This window comes from Lutjanus erythropterus, chromosome 14 (genome assembly GCF_056507025.1).
Source record: "Lutjanus erythropterus isolate fLutEry1 chromosome 14, fLutEry1.hap2, whole genome shotgun sequence".
Classification (NCBI taxonomy): domain Eukaryota; kingdom Metazoa; phylum Chordata; class Actinopteri; order Lutjaniformes; family Lutjanidae; genus Lutjanus; species Lutjanus erythropterus.
This window is the reverse complement of record NC_139330.1, coordinates 37125067-37137179: the sequence shown is the minus strand read 5'-3', so window position 1 is coordinate 37137179 and position 12113 is coordinate 37125067. Positions and strand designations below refer to the sequence as shown.

The 12113-nt window shown below is 39.9% G+C and overlaps 1 protein-coding gene across 1 annotated transcript in view; it reads right to left on the bottom strand.

Annotated features, from left to right (window-relative positions):
* The window catches only part of ttc27 (tetratricopeptide repeat domain 27), a 111652-nt gene extending 100137 nt beyond the window's left edge, over positions 1-11515 (bottom strand). The window contains exon 1 of the mRNA XM_084735822.1: positions 11240-11515. Coding sequence (XP_084591948.1) covers positions 11240-11330 — 91 coding nt within the window. The 5' untranslated portion in view covers positions 11331-11515. The remainder of the gene's footprint in view (positions 1-11239) is intronic.
* Positions 11516-12113: the final 598 nt, after the last annotated feature.

Sequence of the window (12113 nt, the reverse complement as noted above, 5' to 3'; positions counted from 1 at the left end):
CTGCTTCACAAACCTCAGCAACAGCTATATCAGCATCTAGTAATGTTTGGTTCTCAGCATTTAATTTGGGCATTTTTAGTTTGTGTAAAAACGTCTTTGCTTCCGTACTGTCAGAATTAATATCAGATTGATACAGAGTTTCATAGAATATTTTAAATCTCCTGTTAATATCTGTGGGGTTGTTGATAAGTTCCCCCTCTGATTGAATTTCCTGGATGAATTTATCAGTTTCTTGTTTCTTGATTTGCCATGCAAGTAATTTACTCGTCTTCTCTCCAAACTCATAGTAATGGTACCTTGTCCTTGAGATATTTAAGAAATTTGGCCATTTTGGCCAACATAGCCTGTTTTTTCCCTGAAGTTATAGCAACTAGCAGCTAGTTAGCAACACCTATCAGGTGTGCACAACTACCTTGAATAAATCATGTATTTCTCTGGGTTTGACTGTTTTAAATGTTGGAAACTTCTGGGATAATGTACATACACAAATCAAAAATATATATGCAGTCATCTTTAGACATTTTAATGTGGAGATTTAAGCTTTAAGTAATGCTTCCATTCACATGATCAGTATCAAATAAAGTAGACAAAAAGGTGTTAAATGAAGGGTGCTGGTATTGGTACTGGTATCATAATTTCTTAAATGATATCCAGCCCTTAATTGCAGGCTTTGGAATTCTTTGTTAACATCACCTCACAAGCTCAAGATGTTAATGACCCTTATTTGTTTCCACAGTCTACCCCAAAGCTCTAACTAACCAAATCCATCTTCACTCATTTGTCTGACACTTTTTGTAGTCTTTTTTAATCTAACTCCATATTCATTAAGTCAATGAGCATATTGAACCATTCCCCACAGATAAGGCGTACAGCGTGAGCATTTGGTGATCTATTTCACCATACACTGTGTTGGGTATTGCAGAGGGCCAGCTGAAGAGGCTGATGATGAGTGGGTGAAAAATGTAGACTTATGAAAAGACAGATGAAGGCTGCTGGGCCACTGCTTCCTGACTAGAAATAACAGTGTTGCTCATGTGCTCGGTTCAGCATCTCCCCACCTTTCATTAGGTTTTTATTTGAGGAGGGAGACTGGCTTGACTCATTAGCATTGATTGCTTTGTGCTTCCCCGGTGGAGAGAGCAGAGACAGAGGAGGGACATAGCTGGTGTTCTGAGCTGCATAACAAAGCCTGGCTAACTTGAGAAACTGTCCAAATTGTCTCCATGACAGTTTTTACACACAAAATGAGATGAGTACTAACAAAGATGTGTCATGTCAGAGAAACAATGTCAGCTTCAACTCTCCTCCATGATTGTCTTTCCTCTTCTTAAAAATACCTTTTTACATCAAAAAACAATGTTCAGCCAGTCTCCAGATGATCCGATATACATTACATACCAAAAATAATATGACTTCATTAAGAAGCAAAAGAATTTGCAAACATTTTCCAGATGACCAGTGCAGCTTCACAATTATCCTTATTATGAACACCCCAAAATCGCCCTGCTGTCTCTCCTATAGAGTGGCTGTTTTTAACAGAGTTGCAAATTGTAAGCATTTTCCTCAGGATACTCTCAAACAATAATAAATGTGTGTTCCGAGTTTGTCAAACCACAGAAACATGTTATTAACAACTCAGCCAAATCTGATGGATTAAAAAAATGCCAAGTATATAAAATTAGGTCTCAAAATCATGAAAAAAAGTCTCAGTGTCAAACACCATTTCTGACCTGAAAACTACCTGAAACATGGACACTCCATCTAGCAGCTTTATTGGACATGTCCAGACATGTCTAAGCCACCAGAGCCAGAGGACGGTGACAGGATGGTATTTTTTCCGTCTGTGTTGGGTTGTTGAAACTGAAGTGAGCTGAAGTGAACTGCTGAGCTGATTTGAACAGAGAGTCACTGAAGGTTCGTTTGTAACCGACTGTTAGGGATTTGTAGGGCTTATATAGTGATGGGGGACCATGACTCCAGCATGTTATTAAGCCATGTTTCAGGCCCACCCAAAAATTCGAACTCTAGAATCAAGTACTATATATTTCCCAGTCTTTTCACGTTTTCTGCAAGTATTTTCTAACATGTATAATGTGTTTAGAAGAAAAACTCACCTTTTACTTTACCCAGACTTTAATCAATCATTGATAATATCAATGATCATTTAATGGATTAATCAACATTACAAAAACTTAAAGGTACTACAAATACCAAACAATAACAAATGCATTTTTTCCCTGTCAAACAAAGCTTTATTTTTAGAGCAAAACATTGGATATTCTCTAACAGCAATATAAATCCTATGCAACATGTAAAAACATGAAATACATATGAAATATATATATAACTCAATATCAGATAACATGCAGAGAAATCGTTTTATTTCAGATCTTTATTTGATAGCAGGTTGATTAAACTTATGTGATCACTCAAATTCTAAACGACTCTTAGCGATAATCGATCAGTGATTAATTGTTATCATCCCTAGATTTTAATCAAGGAAGGAAGGAAATGTTTTGACCCACCCGGCTCCTTTTTAATATATCAAACACACAATATGTCATTTCTGCTGCAAGGGGTCTCTTACATTAAAACTATAACAAAAGATGTAGTTTGATGACACTGTGAAGTAGCCTGGGATCATGGGAGTCATTGTTTTTTTATTGTCAAATAACCACCATTGCTGATGAAAATCTATCTGATGTGACCCACACATAAATCATGTTTACTAACAAAGTCATGTATTAAAGTTTTATTCATGTTACGTTTAGTCCGACTTCCCTCCTCAGATATTGAATGCTCCTAAGCCATCAAGAAGAGGGTGGTGATGGACATTAGGTAACAAACTAAATCAGCTACATCATGATTTTAGGAACTGAGCAGTCAAAAGGAAAATAAATCCTTGAGTACACTGCAATAGACAATGAAATAATAGGCAACTGAACAGTTAGTGAATGAGAAGTCATAGTCAACCAAGTTTTCACTTTTACATTAGTTCTCAAACTCCAAGAGTGATCCAAACCCTGCTTAGTGTCACACCTTTGTAGACCTGGCCAGTCATGTGTTTCATGCGTCTGTTTTGGAAAGTCACAAGATCATTTGGCTCGTTCAAGATGAACTGCACCTCCCCTGGAAATTAGACAAGATCAGACAGCCATAGCAGGAGGTGGAGACAAAAAGCTGCAGTCAAGTTGGACCGTTTCCAACACACTTAAAGTATACAGGAAGAGACACTAACACACCTGTAGGTTACCTGAAGTTTGCAGACCATGTTCATAGCTGAATAGATTATGTATTTGTGATTGCTGATTGAAGATGAAATAGAAGTGATAGCCCTTCTGTTACATGGAACATCTGTTCTTTTATCTGCCTTGTAAAGCACTTAACCTTTATTATTACCAGCTACACAATATCTGCTTGTTGACAGATTAAAACTTCATTGCACTACAGAAGACAATATATCTAGCTTTAAATACTACAATTACATAGAAAATTAGTATTTTATACAACATGTAGCTAATCGGAGCCTGTCAGTTTATCGTTCAGGTGATAGTCAGGCAGTTGCAGTCAGTGGAGAGCAACTGCGACTGCCTTGATCTTGTGAGGTTATCATTGCCCATGTGTGCAAGACATCAGAGCAAGTCGGGATCAAGTTGGACACAAATCTAAACGGCATGCATTGTCCAGCGATCACTGGTAATTGAGTCTGCGCAGGCCTGGCTCATCTCGAACACACCTATTGGTTGACTGCTTTGCATGATCACTCACTACCTCACTGAATCAACCTCACTCCACAATCCTGACTCAATCACTGTGTCAAAGAGAGGGTCACATGCTCACATGAAACCAGATTTCTGGACCACTTTGGCACACCTCCACGTCAGTCACATGATCCCTTCATTGTACCCTTGGCTTTCATAAACAATTGCCGTGTGACTGGTGTTGTGAAGGAGGTGTGGAGGATTTCATCTCACTGCTGATCTAATGAAACCCAGGGGCTGCCATAATAACATGGTGAGAAGGGAGGCAGAGGATGAGGAGGAGGGAGGGCTCTGGCTTTATGAGGGGGAAAATGAAAGCCTGAGGTATGGCCACATGTTTAATGACATTTCAGCTACTTTTCAGGCCTGCCGATGAAATGGCAGCAATTATGGAAAACAAGGCAGAGGCCCTCAAATTAGTCCATAATTCATAAAGGTTCCGGCAATGAGCTGCAGTTAATAAGGCAATGGTGAATAGAATTTGAAAAAGCGCACAGGGCTGAGCAGCAATATACAACCAAGATGAACGATGAGGTATATCTCAGACAAGTACGACCATTTCTATACCGTGCTGAGCTACTTTTCAACTGAAAACTGCACATGGTCACAGTCTGGTGGTTTCTTCTTCTGCTGAATAGGTGGGCTGCTCCACACAGCCTTGATAAGCTGTTTTACACTTGCACCAATTTCATTAGTCTGGGTTTAATCCAGAGTTTTATTGTCCTACAGGAATCTTTCTGCAAACTTAGAATTTATAACCTTGATTAGACACAACTGATCTCCATTCTACTTATAATTACTGTAAATTATCTAATAAAAACAGATACTAAATCCATCAATATAACCATAATGTAATTTCATGCTCACTATTCTACTGCTCTTTTTTTAATTGTTTCCATTCTGTTCCACCTTACCTATTTCTTTTTGTCACAATTAAAATAGAATCAAAATGCACATAAATGCACCAGAAAGATAATTATATCATATCAATAATGATAAGATAAAAATGCATGGATAGAGGATGGGGTCTCTGTGGATGCAGGTGCCACCACACACTTCTGGTGGGTCATAAGTGATGACTAAAAGGGATTGTGTTTAAATGAGTCTATAAATTGTCTGTTTTGTTTGTTTTTTTAGGGTGAAGGGGTTGTTGCATATTACCCACCTTCGATATCTGGCTCTGGTTGTTGTTTATGATACAAAATAGAGACACCAAGAAGCTTCTTTTGGTTTGAGACTATGTGTTTTGGAGTAGAGGGGGAGGAGACAGCACGAAGCTTTGTGAATCAGAGAAATAAAACACAATTTTCTGATTATTTTACAGCATGTTCTCACCCCCCGATAAATACCCCCTCACACACACCCCATACTGCTGCACCTGATTCTGTCTGATACTGCACTACCTGTGGTGATTTTCAAACATGGTAACATGTCATTTTATCCTCATGCTATTTTTGTGGCCACGGCTAAAAAACTTTCAGCCTCTGAAGCACCAATAGTATGTGCAAAAGAGTAATATACAGCCCTGTTCTCAAGATCAGAGTGAGCAACCTGGAATACATTTCGGGGACTGCTGTCGTGCATGCAAAGAAGGATCACGTGACAGATGCAAAGCATCCATGGGCTACTTTTCTCTTGCTCACTAACGCAACAATACTTCTGGAAAAAGATAAATCAGATACAAATAAGACGCACTCAGATTGCAATATATGTACATTTACACCTCACCAGTATGCCCAGTCACTGTATACAAGTACACCTTTCAACAGCTCCAGAGCTATCTTTAAAAAAAACAGATACCGGTTGGTCACTGTGTCCAAATTAATCAAGTTAGAGGGAAACAAATAGCATACATCCTTGTTACAGATGTAAGGGGAAAACATGAGGACTTGGACATTTGCTGTTTTAGGATGTCAGCAAGTCAGTTCAACACAGACCTGCATACATTCACCAACAAAGCCTTGTGTGAAGCTGTTTTAGTATCAGAGACACAGGCTGGACTGAAGCTGTACAGACTCTCACATGTGGGTCACCTCAGAAGAAAGCAACAGACCACTTACAGCTGAGAAACAACAGCACTGTCACTCACTCTGAGCCTCTGTCTAATTTAAAGACAGTTCAAACATATAGCCAATGTGCCACAGTAAAATCAAATGAGCTTCAGCCCACAGAGTAGTGAGTCAGCTCCGAGCAGACACCCACAAGAAAGAGCTACCTTTCTCATTCCCTTCCAAGTAAATCCTACAAGTTCCATCCCACATATTCAGATGATGTTCCGCAATTTAATTGGCTCTCGTTTTCAAAAGTAAAACCACTGCAAGACAAACACTGATCTCCATATCTTTTATCCAATGGCTGTGAAGAAAGCAGAGATGGCTGTCATCATGAGGGTGGTTTGTTTGCTGCCTACACTACACCAAAAGAAGGAAAAAATGGGAGTCCCCATAAAGCCACAACTAATGCAGATTTAGGCCAATTATGATGGAGACTACCACAAAGAACAGTCTGTCAAGGAAGTTGTGATTTTCAAATAAAAAAACTTAACGCAAATTCAACCAATTCCCATGATTTCTGCTCGACCTTGCAATTTTGATCAGTCACCACAACTTTTCCACAAATTTGATCAAGTGTTGCATTTTCCTGTAAGATCTACCAATCACAGCAGCCCACCACGCAAACATCATGAATGTATGTCTAAATGAACTGACTCAATGTTTTGTTTGTTTTTCATTTTGTCACAAGTACAATTCTCAGACATTTTAATTGACACATTTGCCTTACTTTTCAATTTCTCACCCAATCTGCTGGGACAGGCTCCAGCCCCCCATAACTCTTCAAGGATAAGCAATTATAGATAATGAAAGAATGAATGAATGAACAAGGGGGAGAATACCTCATTAAGTGACACCGTACATGAGTCTCACAAGAAATGTGTGGCTTAAAAAGAGATGTGCCCATCATAGATGCATTCCAACTAAAACCTAAAAAATGACTGCTAGACAGATGAGGTGACAAACACTGAAGTAACTAGCGTTTACCATGCTGTGCAGCAGTCCAAATCATACAGCAGACTGAGGTAGCAGTTAACACTGAGAAACTGCAAAAAATAATGTCATGTGATCATTCAAAAGCAACAAGTTACAGATGTACTTGCATCTGCCTCTGAATGGCCTGCAGAGTCTACTGTGCCCTACTGAAACATCCAAAGGGCAGAGCACAGCCATGTTACAAGCTAAGAGGCAGAATGGTCAAACAGACATTAGATTGCATTTTTAGACCACCTCTCAGTACTGGTAATGTGTCCAACGTTGCCCTACAGCTGGTTTATCAGGATGTGGTAACCCTTGGTAAATTTAATTTTAGGTTTTACTCACTGACACCTGATAGACCTTCCATTCAGTTAGGGTCCGACACCGACTGATTTCTAATTTAAAAATAATAGAGGTGAGTTTATGAGGTGCTGTTGCTGGATGGTTCTGCTGTCAAACTGGACTGTTTGACCATAACTACAGTTTCCTCCATCTGTCCACTGAAGGACTGCACCAATTTAATGCAATACTAAATTAACTGCCTGATATGACATTAGAAACATGTGTGCCTCTGGCTGAGCGATATGGACAAAATTCAATATCACAGTAGGCTTGGGTGGTATAAAGGTATTACATTATACCAGGGTATTAAGAAATCCTGACAGTATGATTTTTAATGCGTCATAAATAGGGGTGTCACGGTATGAAATTTTAACCTCACGGTTATTGTGACTAAAATTATCACATTATCACATTATCATTATCACGGTATTTTTTAAAAAGTGTGTTGAATACATGACTGTTCAGCAAACAACAGCAATACCTCCATTGTCAAGTTTGTTGATGACACAGTGGTGTTAGGCCTGATCAGCAACAACAATTAACAGGCCTATCTGAAAACAGGCCCCCTTCCTCCACGTGAGCCCTATCACGCACCCTTCCCTTCTTCTTACACATATGTATGTATATATCCCCCCCGCCACACACACCTCATTTATTCACACATACATCTCTGCACATTATAAGCTGAGCCATCAACTGCATTTCACTACATGTTTTACATTAGTATTACAAGCATGTGACAAATAAATCCTTGAATATGTTCAGAAGGAATTGATAGTCCTACAATAACATGCAAAATATTTAAATTGTAATTAAGTAAAAACACTAATACCACAATGTAAAAATACCTAAGTAAAGAATGTGAGTATTTTTCCATCACAGCAGGTCAGTGATCAGTGTTTCAGTGACTCTCTGTGGATCAGTGAATAGTGTTTTATTTATGGCGGCCCGCCACATTAAAAACATCGACACCGCGACATGATTTTCTATTTTTGGAGCTGCACACCTTTTTCGGTCGTGTCTAGAAGGTATCTCTTCATTTGCACAACTCTCGCGAGATTTGTGTTCGTTATTTCTACTAAAATAATCAAAGTCGCACTATCTTTCGCGGGTCTAGGGTTCCCTTCTAAACACGACCCTCTGTCTCTCTGTCAAACTAATGACAGCAGACTGTCTGTAAACAGCACAATGTTACAATATGCAGTGTTTCACACAAAGACTTTATTTGTGTGGACACCCAGGTTTGGTTTGTCAACAATTTTGTCATTTTTATTTTTTTAAACAGTCCGAGAGGACGACGGTATCAGTGATTGATTAGTGATCAGTCTGCCCTCCTCTCCTCCCTCACCTGTTCACTCTGCTGTGAGAAGATCTGAAAGTTTCTCACAGAGAAACACAGACTCTCCTGTTTTACGTATAGGCCTCCTTATACAGTTGTTTAATTTTATAAGTGCATCTGGTTGGTGTCGATGTCATTAACCATCACGTTAGTTTCTGTTGTAATAAACTCTGTCATTAACAACAGTCTCCTCCACATGCAGCTTCTCTGCAGTTGGTCTGTGTGTTTCCTGATCAGATAAACCAGCGCCGGAAAGACAAGAAAAGTTGTGCCAGTTAAAATAGAAGCATCCCGTCAAAATTTAAAATCTCTTAATAATTTATTGGTTATAGGTCCAGGTCCGTATAGGACAGTGTGTAGGTCTGGACTCGGACCGCAGTCCGCCAGTTAGGGACCCCTGTTATATAGTAATACACACGTAGTGACTGTCAACTAAAATGGTTAAAACAAACGAAGTGTATGGCATTGTTGTGCCTTCAACTAGCACTCAATAATGCCATGTCTTCATTTCACCGTCTCATCTCAAGTTTGTTAGGGGTTGTAGGCTACAAAGTGCGCCTGCGCAGCAACTTCAGCAGACTCAGATGATACGCGGGAAAGGCTCATGGTGCCTCCACCACGATAATATATATTTTTAAAATTAAAACCGTAATTGTTATAGTCAACATTTTTACCGGGGTTTACTGCTACACTGGTAACCGCGACACCCCTCGTCATAAATACAGAAGCTCCTCTTTCTAATAAACTGATATTGAGATGCTGTATTGTGGTGTGCAGCTTCCATGTGAAGAAGAAACATGTCGTTTTGGGAATAAAGTTACAGGGCTGACTAATCAAAGAGAAGAAAATTGCCTCTGCCCCTCTCCTCTATTATGTTGGATTCAGTTCAGATAATAAAGGTGAAGTAACAAACACTGCACACTACTGACTGGTCAGAGTAGAGTTTGGTCCTGAGTGTGTAACTTTAGTGAACATCACAGAGGGAGAGGGGAAAGACTAATTACTGGTGTCAGATTTACAGTGAATGTGTGTTGAGTGGAGAGAAAGGTGAGCAGTCAAGTTGTCATCCTGGCAGAATATGTACAGAGGTTTAGGTTTGTGTCTGTCAGGGAATAAAGGCTGCAGCTTCTTAAGACCGAAGTGGAGCTCCTGCATGTGTTGTTTCCCAGCTGTGGGAATAGTGACAATCAGTTCCACCCACATTGTGGGAGTATGAAATGCAGTGGAGTACAGAGTAGACGAGCCGTTTTACACAATACCGCCTGATACCCTATATCCCAGTAAAATGTTAGAAGAATATGAAGGTATGGAAAAATGGACACTGCCCAATCCTATATCACCGAATGAGCAAAAACCTTGATCTCAATATCATTGATATTGTGACAATTTAAAGGCATGACTATTGGTTCTTTCACAAAATATCAACACAGTGAGATTTTTGGGACGTAATCATCAGTAATGTGGTTATGATGACTAAGGCCAGAGACATACTTGTTGTTAAATTTTTGAGGTCAGCACAACCATCATTCCAAATGGATGCAGGATATGTGAGGCAGCCATCAAACGCAGGGATGTGTAGTTAAATACAAGTATGTTTCTGACTTAAGTGGGTAAAAACAGATAATAGATCAGCTTGAATGTTTGAGTTAAGTAAATTACATCACTTTTCTCTAATGCAGCCTAGCCAGGAAAAGACAACACATATGTCATACCACCAAATAACAATATCCAAAATCCATCTAGCTTATACTATTTTAACAAATATATGTGGTGCTGCATGACAACTACAGCCACTGACTGCTGTTTGGTCACAATGTCACCAGCTGACAGCTCAGTATTAAACTTCACTGACAGAAGAAACACAGGGGTTGTGAAAGTAGGTAGCACTTGAAACAATGAGAGGTCAGTCTGACAGCGCGTTGTACAATGAAGACTAAACCACCGATAATGTTTCTGTCAGCCATGCCAGTCAGCTGCGGTTCAGTGTATCAGCAGCGGCAGCTGCGGACAGATGTGAGCCCGACAGTTCCACACACTGCAGCTGTGCAGTGGGCCTGTAGAACGGGGGCTTCATGCAAGACTCCGAGTTTAAAGTCTGTCTGAAAAATGTGCTCGTCTGGCTGATAGCACACAGCTATGGACGACGACATAATAACAGAACAGGATTTTCAATGAGCAAATCTCGATGTGAATTTCACTCGAAACTCCACCTCGGTATGTTGAGAAAATTTGGCGAACTAAAGCTAACGTTAGCTAATTTTAATTACAAAAGTTGATCTTTTATCGTAATTAACGTAAGCCTATGTATGAGGTATATGCCGAATAGTAAACCCACTCCAAACATTGACATTTGCTATCGAGTATTACTTCAGGAGGTATCCTGCTGTGCCGCACGAGCAATACCATTTAATATTGCCAAAAAATTAAATGAAGTCTGGCATGACGTTCACACGCGAGCGAGACCGGGTACGTACCGTGGCTAGCAGCTTGCTTAGCACTGACCATCTGTAACGGAACTGCAGACATAATGTTAGCTTCCATTACCATGAAATGACACCCCTGTCTTTACCAGCGACTGATAAACCGGTGCCGCTCATCACCGGGAAAAGCTTCTACTGGTCCACCGCTGCCTGCGTTTAAATGTCACAGAAGCGACCACAACTTGCCAGCGGAGCCGTTTCTCCTGCGCTCATCAGATAGCACAGCCTGCTTGGGATGGTCTTCATGTCCATGTGGTGAAATAATAAAAAGACAAGGTGGTGTCTCACCTGCAGTGTTGGAAATATTCTGCTTCCATTCCGCTTCCTCGCTAGCTGTTAAAAAGCCTCGGAGGACGGGGATCTGTGCGTCCAGCGGCATCACTGAGCCTCTGGTTCAGTCAGAATGAAGAGAAGCTGCTGCCTTCAGTCAGGACGGTCCGAAACACAGCCGGAGATCAACCGCTGTGTTAATGAGCCAGGCCGGTGTTTGTCAGTCACACATAAAACGTTTACTTCTACCCATGTGGTGCAACTGGCATCAGTGAGCAGCCATGACATATGCGCAGTGCATTGTGGGAAATCTGATCGACACTCGCGCAGGGATACTGGGCAAAAAGATGAGGGAACGATGTTGCGTTTACCAATGAAAGCATGTCAGCTGCGGTTAATGTTGCCTCTATTTAACAGCATAGAATCTTAATGGTCGTTATTTATGACAAAACACAGACTCATGCAGTCATAAAAGTTACTGTACTGATACTTACTAGCTGACTGTCCCATCCAAACAAAAATGGAATAATAAAATTCATAGCCTAATATATTTTTATTGCGAACACATATGTATATGTAGTGTGTATATATATATATGTGTATGTATATATATTTATGTATACACACACACAATTGCATGTGTAGATGCAGCCCATTGTTTAAAAAACACAAATATATAAGTAAAAGTAACCGCTGTGCAATAAAATGCTTCCTAACAGTAACCATACCTGTCAGGCTAATGTAGCAGAGCATAAAAGTTGAGCAGATCTATAAATATGCATAAAATGGGTGTAATTCAAAATTCTACTTATGCACAGTACTTGAGTAAATGTACTTAAAGTAGGAACTTAAAACCAGTTAAAGACATTTGACCCCAGAGTCATTGAGAAGT